This window comes from Terrapene carolina, unplaced genomic scaffold (assembly GCF_002925995.2).
Source record: "Terrapene carolina triunguis isolate 2854851 unplaced genomic scaffold, T_m_triunguis-2.0 Scaffold198, whole genome shotgun sequence".
NCBI lineage: Eukaryota > Metazoa > Chordata > Testudines > Emydidae > Terrapene > Terrapene triunguis.
The window spans coordinates 716,249-737,708 of record NW_020664549.1 but is presented as its reverse complement, the minus strand read 5'-3'; the positions used below and the strand labels follow the sequence as shown (position 1 = coordinate 737,708).

Genomic DNA, 21,460 nt, shown 5'->3' with positions numbered 1-21,460 from the left:
CCAGGGTCAAGAGTGAAACATCTCCATGTGGCCATATTTTGTTGCGGCACTGCCACGTTACATTGCACATCACTCAATAGCAATATGTGACATAAATGTCCTTGTATCATGGGGGAGGAGACTGTTCTGTTGGACAAATTTAGAAAAATGGTAAATCTAAATGAGGCAGAACCTTGAATGAGTGTTGTTCATTAGACACAGATGTTATCTTTCCTCCTAGAAGCCCCCTTTCAGGCCGTGTTTCAAGCACTGAATACACCTGTAGTTAATATTTAATGGAGTGCTATTGTGACTCAGCCCTTTGAGTGACTGCTTTGTGGTTACAGCCTTGCTAGTTGTGGTTGAGTTCAAAGCATAATTAACTATCACAAACACTATTCTTTTCTAAACAGTGGAGATGGAATTTAGCCAAAAGTGTTTTTATACAGATGTTTCAAGTCCTGTTCAAACCTAAAACTTCCTAAAAGACTATCTGAGCAAATCCAATTGTCAGACTTCTGTCCTGGTGGATTTCCATGGTATTGCATGACTTTCCAGGACACACAACCATGTGGCAACTCTGTAATTGAGAGGCCAGAACCCTAAATATACACAATAATAACACGTTCCTTCATATAACATGGTAATTATGTCACAAGATACCATGTTGTTCAATGGCAGGTTACCATGTCGCTTGCAATTGTCACTGGCAATTTTTAGATGACCTAACAAACTTCAAACAAAGGAGGAAATTTGTTAGGCAATTACCCTATAATTTGCATGTACTTTCATAATCAAAAGCTACCATGTCATTGCCAAGTTACTGTACGTGGGTTCATGTAATGGAATGCTGTCAAGAGCAGCAGGCCCAAAGTTTCAGCCTTGAAATTGAAATTATTTCACCACCACTCTCACTGCTGTATGAAAACAGAGCAGTAGACATGGGCACTGTGAGGTGCAGACTTGTGTTGGGTTTATTTTTGTTAGGCATGGCCACATCATGAGCTTTGGTTTGAGGCAGCTGTACCCTTCTTTTTAGGGGATATTTTGAAACCTAGACTACTGGCTGCCGGCAATAAGCTATGAATAGACAGTGGTGGATTGAAACGGGTTGTGTATGTGTTTGCACAATATTTTATAACCACCTTCACTGGAGCATCTGAGTGGTTTACCAAGGTGGGTGACTGCTGTCCCCATTTTACAGCTTGGGAAACCGAGGCACAGATTGACTTAACCAAGGTGGCACATGAGTTGATGACAGTCAGAATGAGAACTTGGATTTCATTTGCTTTTAACCACTAGTCCATGTCTCCTGGAGCTGTCAACTTTGACTCCTTCCCCCCTCCCCCTTTTTTTTTTCTTTTAAAGGGGAATTTCAGGTAGAGAACACTGAATTGCGAGAATATTTGTATCTGAGGTACTTATTTGGTGAGCACTTTTTAGTACCTCTTGCTAGGTATTCCCTTAGATCATGTAATGTTCAAAACAAAAATAAGAGCTGTTTCCCTTGCAGCCCAGCTTCTTAAGCTGCCGGAGCCTGACTTTCAAAGGGTGGATACTCAGCACTTGCAAAACTTAGCCCCTTTAAGTCATCCGAATTTGGCCACTCAGAAATTGAGGCACCCAGAACACTAGTCACTCTCCACATGCATTGCAGCAGATGTTACTGTGACTGGCCTTCAGTCTTAAGGTTCCTTAAAAGAAGCATGACAAAACAGAGTGTAGCTTCTACCAACTACCGAAGGGTTCATCCAACCACTGTGGGAGTTCTCAGACCTTCAGCCCTCACACCTTTCAGTCTAACATTCAGAATTCTGGATCTTCTGTGATTTGATCTGCCCGTTCATCCAGAGTAGCAAATACCATGAAGAATATATAAATAGCATTGCAAATGTTCAGCAATTTTCTTAAGGGGAGAAATAAAAAAAAAAAGACTACTAAACAAATATAAGTCTGCAGACTATTTTAAGACAAAATTATAAAATAACTTTAGAGAACCAGGATAATATTGGGAAGTAGGATCCTGAGCATCAATTGTCAACTGCTGAATAGAGGAATGGCCAGCACATCCTAGCATGAAATTCAGATGACTTTCTGGCAGCCTCTGCGTTGAAGTAGAGGATGCAGAACAAGTCTGGCAGCCTTCAAGCTGAGCATTTGTAAACAACAGATGTTCCAAACTGGAATGTTTGGAAGGCGGGTTGGAAAGCAAGGATATATGTCAATGCTTGAAATTCTTTGAATTTACAACGAGCATGAGCAGTGTCAGGAAGGCTTTCTTAAGATATTGATTTGAATCAGCAATTTACAGAGAAACATAATTTTAGGTCTTCAGAATCTCCAGAGGTTACTAATTTTAAGGGGGAGAGAATGCAGGTTTTTGGGTGGATTTGGTAAAATATTTTGACTAGATGAATACACTATTAGCGTTAAACCAAAATGGATTTTATTAAGTAATTATGATCATAGTGATATTTTGTCCTTTTAATTTTTTTCATTGGAAATTGGGAATCTCATCTTTTTGATTTCTCATCCTGGTTGCATTGGCCTACTCAGTGATCTTGTCTACACCTGGAAAGTTAAGACGCATCATTCTCCACCAGTGGAGACTTGTGTAGACACAGGGAGTGTGCAGATGGTATTTTACCACTGTATCATCTGTCTTGCCCTATGTAGAGTTAGATGATGCAGTCATGGTTCAGGAGGTTTGTCTAGACTAAATCTTCTGTCATTGTAACCACCAGTGGAGCTGCACACATGAAGAATTATGGAGCTAAATTTTCCTGGTATAAATTCAGCTTTTGTCAGTCTCTAGCCCTGATAGGTCATTAAACTAGACTTCAAAATGTCATAATTCTAATGTCTACCTTGTTTCTCACCCCTGCCTTTGACACTGTGATTTTTACCAGCCACTATGTAGAAGTGTGAGTAATGCTGAATACCATGTAAACGAAGTTCTAAGGTCTGAAGGTGGTTGAGCATTAGTTTCTAGATCTCATGATTCAAAAGATAGTCTCTGTTACATTAATGTTGGAATTGATATGAGATGGGGAATTAGTAAGATCATAATCATGATGCTGTGACTTGAAAAATCTATCACTTACTAGGTCTATAAGCATGCTATATATACACCTGGATACTGATTCCCGTATTCTAGTGTGTGTGTGTGGGGGGGGGGGGAACACAATTTCTAGCCTGGATTGTATATATCAGACTTTAAAATGGTCACTGATCCTTCAGTCCATCAGTACTATGGTTCTGGCACTGGTCCAAGATTACACCCAGTTACACTGGCCCATGGTCCAAAGTAACTTCCGTTCCTTGGAAATGTTTTGCCTTCAGCAGGCTCTATAGTTCCATGTGATATGCATGAAGAACTTGGTTCTTGTGTCGCCAGCCCCGTAGGTATAAAATATTATTATCCATCTCCATTCCCACAGAAAATGAAAGTCCCTTTTAATACTGAATACCAACTTAAATTAAAGGGAAGCTGTGAATGTTTGGGATTTCACGTGACCTATTGTTTTCTTTAATTTCTTTCCTTCTGTCTGTTTGCAAATGCTGTACAACTATGGAAATGGCGGAGGTTCCAAAACAAAGGCTTCCATGTAATTTTCTCTTGACTAACAGAGAAAAACCATTGGATGAGCAGAGTTCTACTGAATGATAGGTACTGGAGACAGAAAATTTTCCACTTAAGTAAAGACTTTTCCTTCAAGGAGGCATTCAAAAAGCCCGGTCTTAAGGCGGAAATGTTCTTAGCAGCAATTTTAAAATGCTGTCAGTGCCTTGCCTGCACTAGGAATCCTACTGTTGGCCAAGATTCAATGATTGTACCAGTATTAGCACTGGTGCAAAAGTTTAGGAAATCAAGTCTAGTGTAGACAAGGACTCAGTGGCTAATGAGGCCACATGATCTGTTAGTGAAGCCTATATTTAAGGCTATCTTTTTAAGGTGACATGTAAAATATGTTTTAAAAAATTTGAGCTTGTTCTTTTTTTGCTTTTTATGATGTATAAAGTCCAAGACGCTGCTGTTTTTCAGCATTGTCCCTCTTGAGCCCCTATTTCTATCATGACAACAGAAAATTTGCTTGCTAATAAAGTTGAAGGGCAGTTGGAGAACTTCTGTACTCCCACAGGGTGAAATCCCAGGGCACTGTTCATTTAAATGCTAAATCTTTCAGAGGCTTACATTGATCACAAAGCTGTTCCCTGGTGCCACGTTCATTCTCCTCTGGGGGGTTGTTCCCTGACCTCACTCAGACATAGTCCTCTTGTTTAGCAACTCCTTTAAGAAAAGGCTGTTTTCTGCTCCAGGACTAGGCTGGGGGTTCCTCAAAGCGTCACCTCACTTCCTGAACAGCTCCTGTTCCTTGCTTGGGATTTCAGTAGAAGGGACAAATGGTCTGTTGATCCACAATTTCCTTGGCCAGATGTCATGTGGACGGGCAATTTAATAACTTAAAAGGCCTTGGATTAGTCTCTAGCTCTGCTCTGGTGACAGACAAAAAACTTTTAAGTGAAAGTTGCAGGATTTTACAAAGAGAGCACTCAAAAAAAAAAAAAATCCACATGCCTTAAGAAACCATTACTTTGGTAGGTTTTTTAATCTGTGCACAACCTCCCATACCCTCATTTCTCCCCACAAATGCTGAGATCCAGTCCAGCTAAGACTCACCTAAACAAGCTCTGTAGATCTACCGTTGTCGTAGCACAGGCTTTAAACAAGAAGAGAGAGGTTTGTTTCAAGCCCTGAATCTGACTTTAGGAAGAGTTTGAGTTTGGGCTGAATCTGCATCCTCCATGTGGACCCCTCTAAACTTTGGAGGAAGTTCAGATCCAAACTTTGCAGTTTGGGCTTAGGTCTGTTTTAAATTAATTCAAACATATCGCCCATTGAAGCAATGCTGTCAAACCTAGAGGAATGGCTGGGAGTCGATCCAACTTTTACACTTACATCTCCTTCGTGGGTGACCTGAAATCAAAAACAGAATAAAATGTGCCAGCCCCTCTGAGAACTACAGTGAGCAAGAATAGCTGCAATTCTGCCCGTGGTTATGGCTAGAAATTGTATTTTTAACTTCCTGTCTTCAGGAACGGTTGTGTAGCTTTGCTGTATGCTGTGAAAACAACTGCCACATTCTACCCCAGACACTGCTGCAGTTCAGAGGTGGCTGAAATAATTTGTGTATGTGTATATATAGCTTTTATTATCAGGGAGCCCTTAAAAAAAAAAAAAACACACACACATAAAAAACCAACAAAACCAAAAACAAACAAACAAACAAAAACCCCATCTCCTTCATTTATCCTTGCCCCTGCATTTTCCAGTGCAATCCTGTCTTTCCTGTCTGTCTCCTCTTGATTGTAATCTCTTCAGTGTAGGGATTGCCTTTACCTTTTGTCTTTTACTAGTCCTGAGCACATTGTCACTGTCAACCAAATAATGAATCTCATTTATTTGTAAATAGGTTGGAGTGAGAGGTAATAGACTTGTATAAATGCAAGATGGTATTACTTTAACAAGGTACTGAAAGGGTTAAGGGAGCCCACAGACAGAAATGAAAGGACTTAAAATAAAAAATTAAAAATCTGTTGGAGCACTGTTGTGTGGTGGCTATCAGAGGTTGAGATTAGGATATGGCACTAACTGCACAGACTTTAAGGTGACAATCCCAATTAGAATCGTGTGGCGTTGGAGATTTTTTCCTGCAAGACTGCCTTTCATGTGTGACCACATGCAGTGTGTCAACATGCTGTCTGGCGCCATTAGACACCAGCAGTTTTAGTCACCGAACTTTCATGGGCCCTTGGTATTTCTGCTATGCACCTTCTTAGAATAGCTTCGAGTGTTACAGTGCAGCAGTTTGGACAGCTGGGAATTGTCCATTTAACTTTTTAATCTCTTATGATGGCCAGAGTCTGTGCCTTGTTTTATTTGAAAAATAAAGCACATATGTCATGCTGCACTCTGGCCTCCTGCATAGATTCTTGTCTGCAGCTACATACTTTGTCAGCTCTCGCAAGCTAAGCAGGGTGAGACTGGGTTAGTACATGAATAGGAGACATTCAGAGAACAACCAGGTGCTAGTGATTCAATAAGAGACCGTTTTGTCTCTAAGCCTCTGTAGTTGTCCATGCTTATGGTTCCTAGAAATGCCATCTTTTAGATCAGTTGTAAAATCTAGCTACTGATGATTTATCCCTTTGTTCCAAACTGTTCAGTAGTTGGTAGGGCGGCCACCGTGGTAGGTGATGCGTTGGAAAGCTGGGGAGATGGAGGTGGGCAGGAACAGACATTTCTAGTGGGTGAGGACACAGATTGTGCAGGCTGGCTAGCAGGCTTCACACAGCAGTGGCTGAGCAGGGAGAGTTGGCAGCCCTGAACTGGCCTAGGTGAGAGGAGTGAAGAAGTGAATTGGAAAAGAAACAACAGATCCTCCTCAGGAATTGGAGACAGGGTTTCTAGTGGTTAGAGCAGGAAACTGCAAGTCATTAAAATGCGGGTTTGATTCCTGACCCTTCCACTAACTTAAGTGAGAAGTTTTCTCTCTCAGCCTCAGCTTCCCCATCTTTTAAAGGAGGATATTTAATCATGCTTTGAGATCTTTATCAGAAAGGCACGATACACACACACACACACACAGTGTTGTCACTTAACGGTGATCTTACAAATCCTTGCAATTAATTTGACTTCTAGTTTCTGTGTGTGAAGCTGTCATCGCAGCCTATTTCACAAGTTGTTTTACGGAATATGTGGCTTTTACAGCAAATTTTAACAGTAACTTTTCATTAGTCTGCTTGCGATCCTTTCTTTCATTGAGTTATGGGCTAGAGATAGTGTCTCTTGTCCCATGAAAGTTGAAAGTACGTCTTACCAGACCCAGGGCCACCCTTGGAGAAAGGGTTTTTTAACTTAGTAAAATATGGCATTAATTTTTTCTCTTATGGTGAAAGCTTTTATCTGGGGCTGGAATGGGAAAGGGCAGATGCAGAACTCCTCCTTGTGTGTCCTGGAAGGACAGGTGGCAATGTATGCATATATAGTCCATATTGGTGTGTATATATGAGGTGCAGAAATCCTCCTTTCATGGACAAGATTCTGTTACTAATTAATTCATCAGTTTATTAACAAACCAAACCATCATTAACCACACAACAAATGCAGATTTCAGGTTATCTAGGGCAGTTCAGTAGGAAGTGCTTGATTTATATAGGTTAATACCTAGCAGTTGCAACTTTCTTCAGTCAGGGCCGCCCGGGGGGGGGGGGGGGCGAGTGGGGCAATTTGCCCCGGGCCCCTGGGGCCCCATGAGAGTTTTTCGGGGCCCCTGGAGCGGGGTCCTTCACTCGCTCCGGGGGCCCCGGAAAACTCTCACGGGGCCCGGACCCCCAGAGCTGCTTCCGCTCTGGTCTTCAGCGGCAGGGGGTCCTTCTGCTCCAGGACCTGCCGCCGAAGTGCCCTGAAGACCCGCATCGGGGGGTCCTTCTGCCCCGGGTCCCGCCGCCGAAGTGCTGGGTCTTCGGCGGCAATTCGGCAGCGGGGGCCCCCTGCCGCCGAAGCCCCCAGGCCCCCTGAATCCTCTGGGCAGCCCTGTCTTCAGTACTGCATTGTGATAATTCTGTCTGCTTTTGTCTGTCAGCAGTATATACAGTGTAGTACATAAACTACAAAGCCTAATATTCTCTTTTAAATAAAATAATCTGTGCTGTCACCCTAGATTTTTTTTTTTTAAATCAAAGCAGTAGGAGAAAATCACTAGCCTAGAATATCTCCAGCCCCCTTCCTTATACTCCAGACCTTGAAACAATCCAGATCACAAGCTTCAGTCATTTCCTGTGGTATGTTTTTAAGGGTAAGAAACAAACATCCAGATCAGCTGCTTTGAAACTATTTTTCTGTTTAAAACTTATCTACTTTGTATTGTAGATCCAACCTTTGCTACTATGGGTAGCACAATGGAAGCCTACAGAGGCTTGTTTTAGTATTAATCATGTTTATTACAGTAGTGCTTAAGGACTGACGGGTATTGGAGCCCCATTATTCCAGGCACTGTACAAACAGAACAGTAGATTTTTCCTGATTTGACAAGCTTACAATCTAAATAGACAGGGTAGGGGAATGGGTGTAACACACAAGGAATGTAAAAAATGCAATAGCACCAAGTTATTTCCAGGTTTGTAGGGTTTTTGTTTGGTTTGGAGTTGTTTTTTGTGTGTGGATAAACTAAATGGAGAGTGAGGGGGACAGGGCAGCTGGTCAGGGGAGGAGAGGATAAAAGGGGCAGTTGTGGAGTGAAACTGAAGCGAAGAATCGAGGGAGGTGGAAGGAGAGGAGTGGAGCAAACAGGCCATCAGCACAGGCTAGAGAAAGTCCAAATCAAAACTGTAGCAAGTTCTCAATGTCCAGAGGTCCCTGCTTTGGCTGCTTTTGCTCCCACTGGCTAGAGTCTCTGACTGGCTTCTTTTTGCACATCTTAGGAATATCAGCGAGAAATCTGTTTTGCCATGGGGAAGTTGCTATCCATCTAATGAAGGATATGCATGGTGTTTGTGGGGACTGCATCTTAGTCTTGCAGAGGGATGGAGTCTGATCTAATTTTACTTCAGTTACTGCTTGACAACTCTTACATCTCTGGTGTAAAGCCAAAGCTCATCTTAATCTAATAAAAATCACTTTACCTGGATCTCCATATGCGCATGTTTAACAGATCAGGTATGTCTATCAAATATTTATATTTAGAAAAATTGGTGCTGTTTTTTGCAGGCGAATGCACTTTGAGTATTGAATAAAAGGTAACCAAATATCCATGTATCTGTCCTCTATCTATTTTGCTGGATATGTAACTGGTGTGTTAATTTTTCTATAACCACAATCTCCCATATGTTTTTTACCATTCCTCAATGATTTGGCTATTTTTCTTTTTCCAATGAGAGGTTTCCAGTAGCTGAATAGCTACTAGCAGATGACAGAAGAACTATTCATTTCCTTTTATGTGACTATTTCCATTAGGAACCCCGAGGAGGATTACCAACCATCAGTACCCAACAATTTGTGATATGTGGTAGTAATTTTAATTCTTTGTGAATGTTTAATCTTGCTTTAAAACATGAGTGCATTACTTCATTATAAACCCCTATTAAATGATGCACATGTCACTCCTCCCCTCCCCCCCCCCAATTCAGATTTTGTTCAAAGGCCCGGGTGAGGATGGTGTAGCTGTTTCTGTGTTAAAGAAACTGTGGAGTGTGAAATCTGAAGGCTTTTCTTCTTAATCAGAACAGACCCTGTAGTGCCGCTTGATCACACAAAGACGGGTAAATTGACAAATGCATTCCAAACCATACTGCTGTACTTTTAGAACAGCCTGTCAGTAAACCAGTGAGATTGGCTCTTTTGCCAAACTTTTCTGTGATCTTTAACACACACAGTCCTATCAAATGCCTTTCTGGTTTTCTGCCTAAAGATCAGTTGGTTTAATTTGGACACGTTGGTAAGAAAAACTTCATATGGATTTTTCATCTTTGTTTTAGTAGAGATGAGCTTTTCAGGCAATTTCGCAGCTGTTTGACACATTCTTGCCATAGCCTGGCTTTTTAGAATATTTTAAATTTTGTCTCTTCCAAGAATTACATAACATAGGAAAAAAGAACATGTGTAAACAAATGATCAACAGATATAAGGGAAATTAAGTATTCCAGCCAAGCTAACAGGTCTAGTCTCCACCAACCCAAAACAGTACTGCAGAATCCCTCAGGTACTGTAGAAAATTACTGCTTAGCTCTTGGCTTGATTTCTGAAATGTTTCTTAAAACCTTATACTTAAATTATGCGGCTTGTCACTTTTATTGTCTCTGCAGTGAGACAAGGATGTTGTCCTCCTTATTTTGTTATGTTGGCACTAAAAATTAGTCTTTTTTCATAACCTCATTCTTTGTGGGGGGGGGGGGGGGGGGGGGTCAGCCATAGAACATGGAAAAAGAAAATAGAAAATTCCAAGATGGAATTCATATTCATAGATTCTAGAACTGGAAGGGACCTCGAGAGGTCATCGAGTCTAGTCCCTTGCCCGCATGGCAGGACCAAATACTGTCTAGACCATCCCTGATAGACATTTATCTAACCTACTCTTAAATATCTCCAGAGATGGAGATTCCACAACCTCCCTAGGCAATTTATTCCAGTGTTTAACCACCCTGACAGTTAGGAACTTTTTCCTAATGTCCAACCTAGACCTCCCTTGCTACAGTTTAAGCCCATTGCTTCTTGTTCTATCCTCAGAGGCTAAGGTGAACAAGTTTTCTCCCTCCTCCTTATGACACCCTTTTAGATACCTGAAAACTGCTATCATGTCCCCTCTCAGTCTTCTCTTTTCCAAACTAAACAAACCCAATTCTTTCAGCCTTCCTTCATAGGTCATGTTCTAAGGATCATGCACCTCCCTGATAAATTTTAGAGGTGTGGTTACTCTGTTGGTCACAGTAGGTTTAAATGCAATGGAAGTATGTATAAAAGTATCTCAGAAATGCATATAGTGGCTGTACCTTCTCTCTCCCAGTGGGTTGTTATTGATTGGAAATAAATGAAACAAAAAAAACCCCAACATCCCTAAAGTAATTCTTTATGAAATGACACATGTAGTAAAACAGAATCTTTAAAGGCAGATGCCATACTGAATCTTTGCTTAAATATAAGTATTTGCACTGTGGATAAAGTTAGCCTTTTAGGCTATTTATCCACTTTTCAAGAAAACAGCCAAGTGACTTTTTTAAACCACATTCTCCCCTGACTTATGTCCACATGCACCCACACTGATTTCATTGTGTGTAAGTCAGGGTAGTTATCTGACTGTTGATAAAGCCTTGGTTGCACATTAAGTTAATATCTTTTAAAATATGTATAAATATTGAATTTATACTACAAACAATTTCATTTACCAAAATAAAAAGTCACACAGTATAGTGTTAAAATAAAGCTGATTACCACATCCAAATTCTCATGGGGAGAGATGGGTTAAGAAAATGTTTCAGGGTTTTTGGGGGTCTTGGTATTTCATTGTATTGGCTTAGAGTAGATCCTCAAGTTTAGACATTTTAGGGAGAAAGAGGGAGGAGGAGTGTAAGATTCAGCTACAAAAAGTGTGTGTGTGTGGGGGGGGAATGCTTGAAATGCATTTCCTCATGCTGAAATTGAAGAATATAGGATCTCCTCTCTAGTTTGTAGTTACAGAAATTGAAGTGGGCTGTAGGACAGAGCAAACACTTGTGTGAGGGTTGAGAGGGAGATGATCAAAGAAGCAGCATCTGCTATATCTCAGAATCACTGTAAACCAGGCATAACAACATGTTCTGCTCTCTGCTTCTGGAAATAAAGATTCAGTCAGAACATTATTTGTCCAGGTGAGGGCAATGACCTGGGAGGTGCTGAATTCTTTGTTGAATTAGGGTAAGGTAAGCAATAATCATTTACTGTTCTGTGCAACCAGCTTGGCTTTGTTACAGTATTATGAGAGGCTTCAGACTTCCTGAATACAGAATGGGTCCAGAACACTTTTTATTTAAATGAAATTTTACTAGTGCAAAAGCTTCATTATATTTGGTGGCTTTTATTTTCTTCTATGTTCATGCTAGGGACAGACCTCTGCTAGTTTACTAACACTTGAAACATTATTGTTGCTGCTAGGGTTCTTATACAGGTCACCTGCCCATCATGGACAGAGCACTTACTCATTTTGGAGTGAGAAGCATGTTATAACTCTGTAAGGGCTACTGAAGTGGAACACACCTGTTGAATGTGTCTAAGAAAACTATCTCTATCCACATTTGACAGAGGAAATGTTGCTAGAATCTGGCTGCTGGCTACCGGCAGCTTTGTTTAAACTTTGTGCAGTGGGTAGCATTATTCTGGTGCCAGTGTGGATGGTGCCTAAATGATTGGATATTTGAAATCTGCTTACACTGAAGACAAGAAACAAGTCTATGGATAAAGCTTGCACAGTCCCTCAGTCTGTAGCGCTCTCTCTCCCTGTCATGGGTATCCGAGTTCCCCCACACCTTTTAGAAGACACGATCCTCAGGAGCTACATATGGTATGTTAGAGTAGCTACACTTCTGGTGTGGAACTATAGAATGTGTGTTCAAGTGAATGATTTAGCCTGCTTGACCTAAAGTCCTGTCCCCCACATTGTTTCCATTTTGCATTCCCTGCAGGAAGGATCAGAATGTCCTGTCTCCAGTCAACTGTTGGAATCTCCTCTTAAACCAGGTGAAGCGAGAGAGCAGGGACCACACGACTCTGAGTGACATCTACCTAAACAATATCATCCCTCGGTTTGTCCAAGTCAGCGAAGACTCTGGGCGACTCTTCAAGAAGGTAACGGCGTGCGGCAGCACCCACCTTTTCTTTGACCCTGTTGAAAACAAAATTGAAGGTGTCTTTTCTGCTGTGACTCGCTGACTAGTTGGCTTGCTATCCTGTCTGCAGCTTGCAAATCTGTTTTCATCATACGCAACTGTACTCAGACTTCCTGTGATTGTCGTGGCTTGAGGATTCTCCTAAAAGGAATCCGTCAGTTCTTTAGTTTAGTCTGGTGATTGCTATCAATACAAGGGTGACTGAGTGCGGTTTAGTGGCTTGTGATATGCAGAAGGTCAGACTAGATCAGGGGTTCTCAAACTGGGGGTCGGGACCCCTCCGGGGATCCCGAGGTTATTTAAACAACAAGGAGTCTGGTGGCACCTTAAAGACTAACAGATTTATTTGGGCATAAGCTTTCATGAGTAAAAACCTCACTTCTTCGGATGCATAGAGTGAAAGTTACAGATGCAGGCATTATATACTGACACATGGAGAGCAGGGAGTTACTTCGCAAGTGGAGAACCAGTGTTGACTAGGCCAATTCAATCAGGGTGGATGTAGTCCACTCCCAATAATAGATGAGGAGGTGTCAATTCCAGGAGAGGAAAAACTGCTTCTGTAATGAGCCAGCCAGTCCCTATTCAAGCCCAGATTAATGGTGTTGAATTTGCAAATGAATTTTAGTTCTGCTGTTTCTCTTTGAAGTCTGTTTCTGAAGTTTTTTTGTTCAATGATAGTGACTTTTAAATCTGTAATAGAATGACCAGGGAGATTGAAGTGTTCACTTACTGGCTTATGTATGTTACCATTCCTGATGTCCGATTTGTGTCCATTTATTCTTTTGCGGAGGGACTGTCCGGTTTGGCCAATGTACATGGCAGAGGGGCATTGCTGGCACATGATGGCATATATAACATTAGTGGATGTGCAGGTGAATGAGCCCCTGATGGTGTGGCTGATGTGGTTGGGTCCTCTGATGCTGTTGCCAGAGTAGATATGGGGACAGAGTAGGCAACGAGGTTTGCTACAGGGATAGGTTCCTGGGTTGGTGTTTCTGTGGTGTGGCGTGTAGTTGCTGGTGAGTATTTGCTTCAGGTTGGGGGGTTGTCCGTAAGCGAGGACTGGCCTGCCTCCCAAGGTCTGTGAGAGTGAGGGATCATTTTCCAGGATAGGTTGTAGATCGTGGATAATGCGCTGGAGAGGTTTTAGCTGGGGGCTGTATGTGATGGCCAGTGGTGTTCTGTTATTGTCCTTGTTGGGCCTGTCCTGTAGTAGGTGATTTCTGGGTACCTGTCTTGCTCTGTCAATCCGTTTCCTCACTTCCCCAGGTGGGTATTGCAGTTTTATGAATGCTTGATAAAGATCCTGTAGGTGTTTGTCTCTGTCTGAGGGGTTGGAGCAAATTCGGTTGTATCTTACGGCTTGGCTGTAGACAATGGATCGTGTGATGCGTCTTGGATGGAAGCTGGAGGCATGTAGGTACGTATAGCGGTCAGTAGGTTTCCGGTATAGGGTGGTGTTTATGTGACCAGTTATTTAATTGGGGGGTAGCGAGCTGTCAACCCCCACCCCAGACCCCACTTTGCATCCAGCATTTATAATGGTGTTAAATGTATTAAAAAATGTTTTTAATTTATAAGGGGGGGGGTCGCACTCAGAGGCTTGCTATGTGAAAGGAGTTACCAGTACAAAAGTTTGAGAATCACTGGACTAGATGATCTGTTGGTCTCTTCTGACCTTATACTTTATGGGCTTGTCTACACAGTAGGTTAGTATGTAACAAGTCAAGGTGTGAATCTGCAGCACACCAGTTTGCTGAGCACAAAATCGCCATGTGCACAGAGCTACAGGGCAATGAAAGCCTTAGCGTGTGGCCTGAGGCTCTGACTAAGGTTCATAGATCCAAAATAGGGCCCGACTCTCCTTTTTACCTACTTAAAACACACACATGAAAAATTACATATACTTTGTTTTAAAACTACTGTTTCCAATCTCTTAACTTCAATAACAAGAATAAGCTGCCAACACTCATGTATTACAGCCTTCCAATAACAAATTTGTGTCTGCAATGGAGAGATTGCTGTTAAACCTATTTTGGGTTTCCATCTTGCCAAATGATGAAGCAAACCATTTTGAAAATTAGATACTTAACTGTCCTTTTGAAAACCAGAGGAAAAAACCAGTGTCATTTTTTAGGAATGACTTCTCTCAAGAGCACTTGGAAATAGGTTTGGGCAGTGGGAGTGAGTGGCTTGTATGTTATGAATTTATAGTTGTCCAGTTGATGAAACATGATATGGAAGATTTGGAAAAACACCTTTAAACAATAATGAATTGGTCTCTTTTGAGATTTCTTGATGGTTGCACCATCTGTCTGGTTAACTTACTAAAACCAATGCAGGTTTAAAGTGTTTTCTGTCTCACGGGTGTGTCTTGATTCTTAAGAGAGTTCTTTCCATTCAAACAAAGTTGGAAGAAAGGGCTGCAAAGTTTGTTGTGGCTAGCTAAAGAATAATTACATAGGCACTCATCCTGTGCAGTAACACTACATGTGGGGATACAGATGAGGACAGTTTTGACAATATTTCCTGGCTGACTTTCATATCTGTCTTTTTGCTTTCTGTGGTCCTAATTGGTCTTATGCTAAAATCAGTGACACAAGTTGTGTGTATGTGACTTTAAAATGTAAATCTGTTTAGGTGAAATCTTGACAGTAATTGGGGCCTTCATCAGCTTTTCACTGTGGTCTTGACAGCCGCTTGAAATGTCTTAAGAGAATGTGTTCTGTCACTCTATGAGCATCCATATGTGCTTTTTAACCAGTTAAGAGACTCCATGCAGTGTAGCAAGGTTTAGACTATTCTAAAATGCACAGCATTTTGCTATTGTACATAAAATGTTATCCCAAAACATTCACATGAAGGGGCAGGGTAATCTTTCATTCTCATGATCGGAAGCAGTGTTGGGTGCTGTATTATGGAAGCTTTTTAGGTAGGGTGGCAGCTGATTTGTGCTGGAATGGAAATGGCAGCAAGTGTTGTGCACCTTTTGAGTCTGTCTGTTTGCTGAGCATTAATGCTATTGCAGCAATATGTAGGAGAATGTAATCTGATGCAGAAAATTTTGAATGACCTACTTCAGGGTTATGTTTTCTTGGACTTTTTTAAGGTTTGTGTTCCTCAGGTGCCTCCTAAGTAGAGGTGGAATCATCGTTTTTCAAGTAATGTCACAGCGAGACCTTTTTTTGACCTTTTAAAACTTTTTGGTAATTAAATTACAGTTGATTAGATACTTACATGGGATTATTGAATGCCAGTTCCGCTAATCCTTCCAGAGGATAAGTAATCAGTCCTCTTCGGGTTTAACAGGAGTTCTGCAGGAACAGAGTGGCTGAGGAAGTCCCAGGGAAGCTGATAAACTCTCTTGTTTATCTAGAAACTGACATTTTCAGTTTCAGCCCTCTCCTCCCCTATACAAACATGTTCTTATCCTGTTCTGTTTTAGTTTGATCAGTGGGATTTGATTTTTATTTTTTGTATGTGTATAAAAATAAAAAATCTTGGCTTGTTTCTCAGACTGAGTAGAAGCTTCTCAGCCTTGTGAAGACGGGAGCCCCTCCATGTCAGAAACTCAAATAGTTTGGATTTAGTAACTAGATCCCAGGCTTACCAAGTTGGCTTAATACCAGGGCAGGTGTTTGACAGAACCTCTTGTGTTTATGCTCTGTTGCTAGAAAGGAAACTTGCATCCCAGCCCTATCCAGGGAACCTCATTCCTGAGCAAAATGGCAAATGTTAAATGGAAAAGATTTGACTGAACTCAGAACCACTGGGTATTGCACTCTTCATTGGAGCAGTTCAGCTTCTTGAGCCACAATCAATCTGTCAAGTGTGAACTAGCACAACTGCTGATAAAGGCTGGAAATAGAAGTACTCAAGCAGATTTGTTAAGTGGGCTGTAGAATCTCTTCTCTGCTCAACAGTTAAATGCAGAGTCATGGAGTTCAGCTGCACTCTCCTGGGTTTTAAGATACTACATTTTGTATAACTAATAGTACTTAGCATGTATATAATGCAGTATGTGTTCCAAGAACTGCACAAACAACTAATTAACCTTCAGAACAAACCTGTTCAGTAGGCAAAGCAAGTAATAGTAAGCCCTTTTGACAGGTGAGGAAACAGAGAAATGGCTGAAGTGTCTTATGCAGAGTCACACAGCATGTTACTGTCAGAGCCAGGAGGCTTTCTTTACTCTCAGCCACGTGGTCCATTCCTCCAGATCATGCTGTCTGTAGTTTCTAGGCCTTTGGAGGGGACAGAAAGGTACTGAGTGCATTTATGGTTCTAATCCATTTTTAGGTGGGATGCTGTCTGAATCCCTACGTAGTTGCATGTTCTGTATATAGATGGATATAAAGGTGTTCTTGAAAGTGACGCTCGATCCTCTGCTGTGATTACTGGGCTCTTCGGTGATGTGCCTATCTTCCAGAATTCTGCATTAACTGAATGGAGGCTCGTTATTAGCTAGTGTCCCCCATCCATCGAAAGGGAATCCTAGAAGAGTAGGACTGGAAGCAAGGAAGGAAGGAAGGGACCTTGAGCGATCATGTAGTTCAGCTCCTTGTGCCACAGCAGGATCAAATAAACCAAGACCAGCACTGACTGGTTTGTCTACCTGTTCTTAAGTCTCCAATGACAGGGATTCCACAGCCTTCCTTGGAAGCTTATGCCAGTGTTTAACTATTCTAATAGTTAGTTTTTTTCCCTCGAATCTAACCTAAATCTCACTTACTACAGATTAAGCCCATTAGTACTTGTCCTACCTTCAGTGGATATGGTGAATCATTGATTATCATCTCTTTAACAGCCCTTAACATATTTGAAGACAGTTATCAGGTGTCTCTCTTCCCCCTCCTCCCCCCAGTTTTTTATCAAGACTAACCATGCCCAGTTGTTTAACCTTTTCTCATGAGTCAGGGTTTCTAAACCCTGTATCACTTTTGTTGCTCTTCTCTCGGCTCCCTCCAGTTTGTCCACGTCCTTCCTGACGTGTGGTACCCAGAACTGAACACAGTACTCCAGCTGAGGCTTCACCTGCGCTGGGTAGAGCAGGACAACTGCCTCCCATCTCTTACATACCACACTCCTGTTAATATACTCCAGAATATTAGCCTTTTTTGCAGCTGTCTCACATCTGTTTTACAAGGGCTGTTTGCGTTCTCCACCCAGGAGAAAGATGTCTTCGGAACTACGGCTGTGCAAGGTTGCCAGCACCTGCAGCCTTGCTTAAGTCCATGAAATCTTTTCAGCTGGACAAAGATGCTTTCCTTTAGGAGAAGCGATGATTCTTCTCTTGAAGTAAGAAATAATTTAGAAATGCTGCAGATGGAGTTAGTCCTCCCTATCTATGAAGTGTGTGTGTGTGTGTGTGTGTGTGTGTGTGTGTGTGTGTGTGTGTGAGAGAGAGAGCTATACCAAATTTGTAAACTTCATTTTGTGCACTCACATCTTGCTGCTCTTTGTGGACATATTGTGATGTTGTCTCTTCTGTATCTTGAGCATGTGAAAACATGAATTTTTACATGTTTCCTCCAGGAAAAGCATGTGGAAAATACCCATTTTTCTTGGTTCTTTTGAAAGAGAGAATTCATTTAATAGTAGCAAATGTTTGGCCTATGGCTAGCTGTGGAGAGAGTTATGCCCAGGAATGATCCAGTGGATTGTAACTCCTGCAGTGGAATGTAGAGAGGGATGTGATATGGGTTGTCCTAGACTGTTTAAGATCGAAGTAAGGGAATTTGGAGCCATGACACTACAATAAGGGTTTAGATCAGAATTTGGGGGGCCGTCTGATTTAGGGCTTTATAACTTCTAGCCAGCACTTAGGGTTGTACCCAGAAATAAACAGGCATAGAGCAAGTACAGCCTGCTGTGGTAATCTAGCCTTAAGGCTACAAAGGCCTGGATGGCTGTGGTAAGGTCCATGGTAGAGAGAAACAGTCGCAACGGCTGGCCCAACCATAGAAGGAAAAAAGTCATACTATCACAGCTGTTGTCTGTGAACCCTGAGGCAGCAATGGATCCCATATGGAAGGATCCAGTCTTGCTGTGGAATAGAGCAACTGAGACATTTTTGGAAATGTGGATTTTGTCTCCAGCTGCTGGAAGTAGGTGTTATAACCCTTTTGGCAAAAAATCTACAAGCTGAGACACATCCTACTGTGTTGCCCTCAAAGACCCCTCTGTTACAAAAGGAAGGTGTTACAAGAAGGGTGCAGCATTGCTAGCTGTCAAATCCTGTAACAAACCCTGTTGACTACTCTGTCCCCATATCTACTTTAGCGACACCATCAGAGGACCCAACCACACCACCAGGGGCTGATTCACCTGCACATCTACTAATGTGATATATGCCACCATGTGCCAGCAATGTCCCTCTGCCATGTATATTGGCCAGACCGGACAGTCTCTATGTAAAAGAATAAATGGACGGAAATCTGATATCAGGAATGGTAACATACAAAAGGCAGTAGGAGAACACTTCAATCTCCCTGGACATTCTATAACAGATTTAAAAGTAGCCATCCTTCAACAAAAAAACCTTCAAAAACACACTTCAAAGAGAAACTGCAGAGCTACAATTCATTTGCAAATTTAACACCATTAATTTGGGATTGAATAGGGACTGAGAGTGGCTGGCTCACTACAAAAGCAATTTTCCCTCTCTTGGTATTGACACCTCCTCATCAATTACTAGGGTGACCAGATGTCCTGATTTTATAGGGATGGGACAGTCCCTATATTTGGGGCTTTGCTTTATATAGATGCCTATTACCCCCCACACCCCGTCCTGATTTGTCTCACTTGCTGTCTGGTCACCCTATCAGCTATTGAGAGTGGACCACATCTACCCTGACTGAATTGGCCTTGTTAACACTGGTTCTCCACTTGTAAAGTAACTCCCTTCTCCATGTGTCAGTATATTTATGTCTGCATCTGTAATTTTCACTCCATACATCTGAAGTGTTTTTTTTACCCACGAAAGTTTATGCCCAAATAAAACTGTTAGTCTTTAAGGTACCACCGGACTCCTCGTTGTTTTTGTGGATACAGACTAACATGGCTACCCCCTGACACTAAACACTGGCATGTTTTTCTTTAATATCAATTTCTGAAATCCCAGTAGTGATTATACTTGAGTTGCATGTAGCTTTTCAGATGGCTGCTGTTTTTAGCCGGCAGTGTTGGGCATTGCTGTGCCCTAGGAGGACTGCGTGGTCTGGCTCTAGCTAATTAAGTTTTTCTCTCCATATCTTACAATGAAGAGATCCCTTTTCAGGGCTGTGATATGATGTGAAGGGCCTTATTTGTTGGAGAACTAGATGGAAAGTTGCCAACCACTTCAAAGGTATCTCTGCTGATAAGGGGAGTCAGATTTACTGCCAAAGCCAACATTCGAGTGGTGTCAGACACTCAATGTATTGCTATGGTTTCTCACTGGCTGCCAGTCCTGTTTGCTGTTGCACTGAGGTTTCCCCATAGAATGTTTAAACACTGAGTACCAGGGTGTCGCATCTGTGTGCAGTGAGGGTGGTCTTGGACACTTGGAGGCAACCAGCAAAAAGCAAGGGAAGCAAAAGACTTAAAAACCAAAGGAAGCAAAATTTCTCTTGCTTTGAGAAAAGGTTGTAAAATCTAAGCACTTCTAGAGGAAGAGCTGGCCAGATATACTCTGCACAAGTCGCTCCAGTGCCACCTCTTTTGGGCAGCTAGCTTGAAAGTGCTCCAGGTTTCCATACTCAGCCTCCACACTTGCAGCCCAGCCAGTCCGAAGATGGAGACTACTCAGTGATACTTGGGCTTCTCCTCCACAAGGCATGTGACCTGGGAGAGTGAAGAGTAGAAAGAATAAGGGAAAGTCTGGGCTAATAGCCAGGTGTAGGGAGTTTGTGAAAGTCCCAGCTTGGGTGGAGAGTAGCAAGGAAGACTTAAGAAAGCCTGGTGGAAAAGGCTCATTGAGGATTCCGGTGTTGAACTGACAGGTTGATGAAATGGAGAGGGAAGGGAAACCCAAAGAAGAGACTGAATTTTTTTTAAATGGACAGGAGAACAAAATTGGACTGTGTGTGTGTGTGTGTGTGTGTGTGTGAGAGAGAGCTCTGTGTAGCATGAAAGCTTCTCTACCACCTAAAAAAAGTTGGTCCAATAGGATATTTCCTCACCCACTTTGTGTCTCTAATATCCTGGGAGCGACACAGCTACAACTACACTGCATACATGAAAACAAAAGTAGCTCAGCAAATTCAGATTTTTCAGGGGCTCTTAATTTCCTGCAGTAAAGAAATCAATAAGGGCCAGATCCACAGCTGGTGTAACATTGACTTCAATGGAGTGATGCCAACTTAGAAAAGCTGAGGGTCTGTCTTTTTAAACGTGTAATGCATTGAGTGGTTTAACCATACAATTTTATGTCCACATGGTGCATTTTGGTCCTCTGCTATATATTTTGGAGAGATTCACTGAACATTACACTGCTTCAGTGCCCTTTGATCTTAAGGCGTCTCTGCATGGTCCTGCTGTGCGGACTGCTGGGTGAGAGTTGCAGCATGCACTGAAGTGTTGTGCTGTAACTTCCCCGGGTAGGCCCTGCTAGCATGAACTAAAAGGTACCTAGTTTGTGTTAACGTAGTCCCATTTTAAACTAGCCTATGATACGGTGGACTCGGTATCTTTTATTTCGCACTAGCAGGGTCTACACAGGGCAGTTGAAGTGCAGCACGTTAGAGTGCTCTGCAACTCAAACAGTGTAGTCCACACTATGGGGCTGTGTGGATAAGCCCTTTGTTTCATGTTATAGTAGAGGAGACCACAAGCTGAAAAATGCAGCCAGAGACTATTTTGTGTTGATGGAAAATTATGTTGTAAATACCCTGAAGCTATTATTCATATCATTTAGTCCCATTGACTTCAGTAGGAATCTGACCCCCTTGACTTTATTGGAACTACTTGCGTGAGTAAGGGTGGTAGCATCCGTCTCAAAGCTGTATATGCAGTTTTTATAAGAAAAATAACAGGATCTGTAAGAGAATAGCTGACCATTCTCTGTGAATAAACCAAACCA

At 42.0% G+C, this 21,460-nt stretch overlaps 1 protein-coding gene across 3 annotated transcripts in view; it reads left to right on the top strand.

Annotated features, from left to right (window-relative positions):
- Positions 1-21,460, top strand: part of LOC113407100 (SLIT-ROBO Rho GTPase-activating protein 2-like) — a 202,654-nt gene that overhangs the window by 95,326 nt on the left and 85,868 nt on the right. For all 3 annotated transcript variants that reach the window (XM_026655147.1, XM_026655146.1, XM_026655148.1), the window contains exon 3: positions 12,193-12,355. In XM_026655147.1, the coding sequence (XP_026510932.1) occupies positions 12,193-12,355 (163 nt within the window). The remainder of the gene's footprint in view (positions 1-12,192; positions 12,356-21,460) is intronic.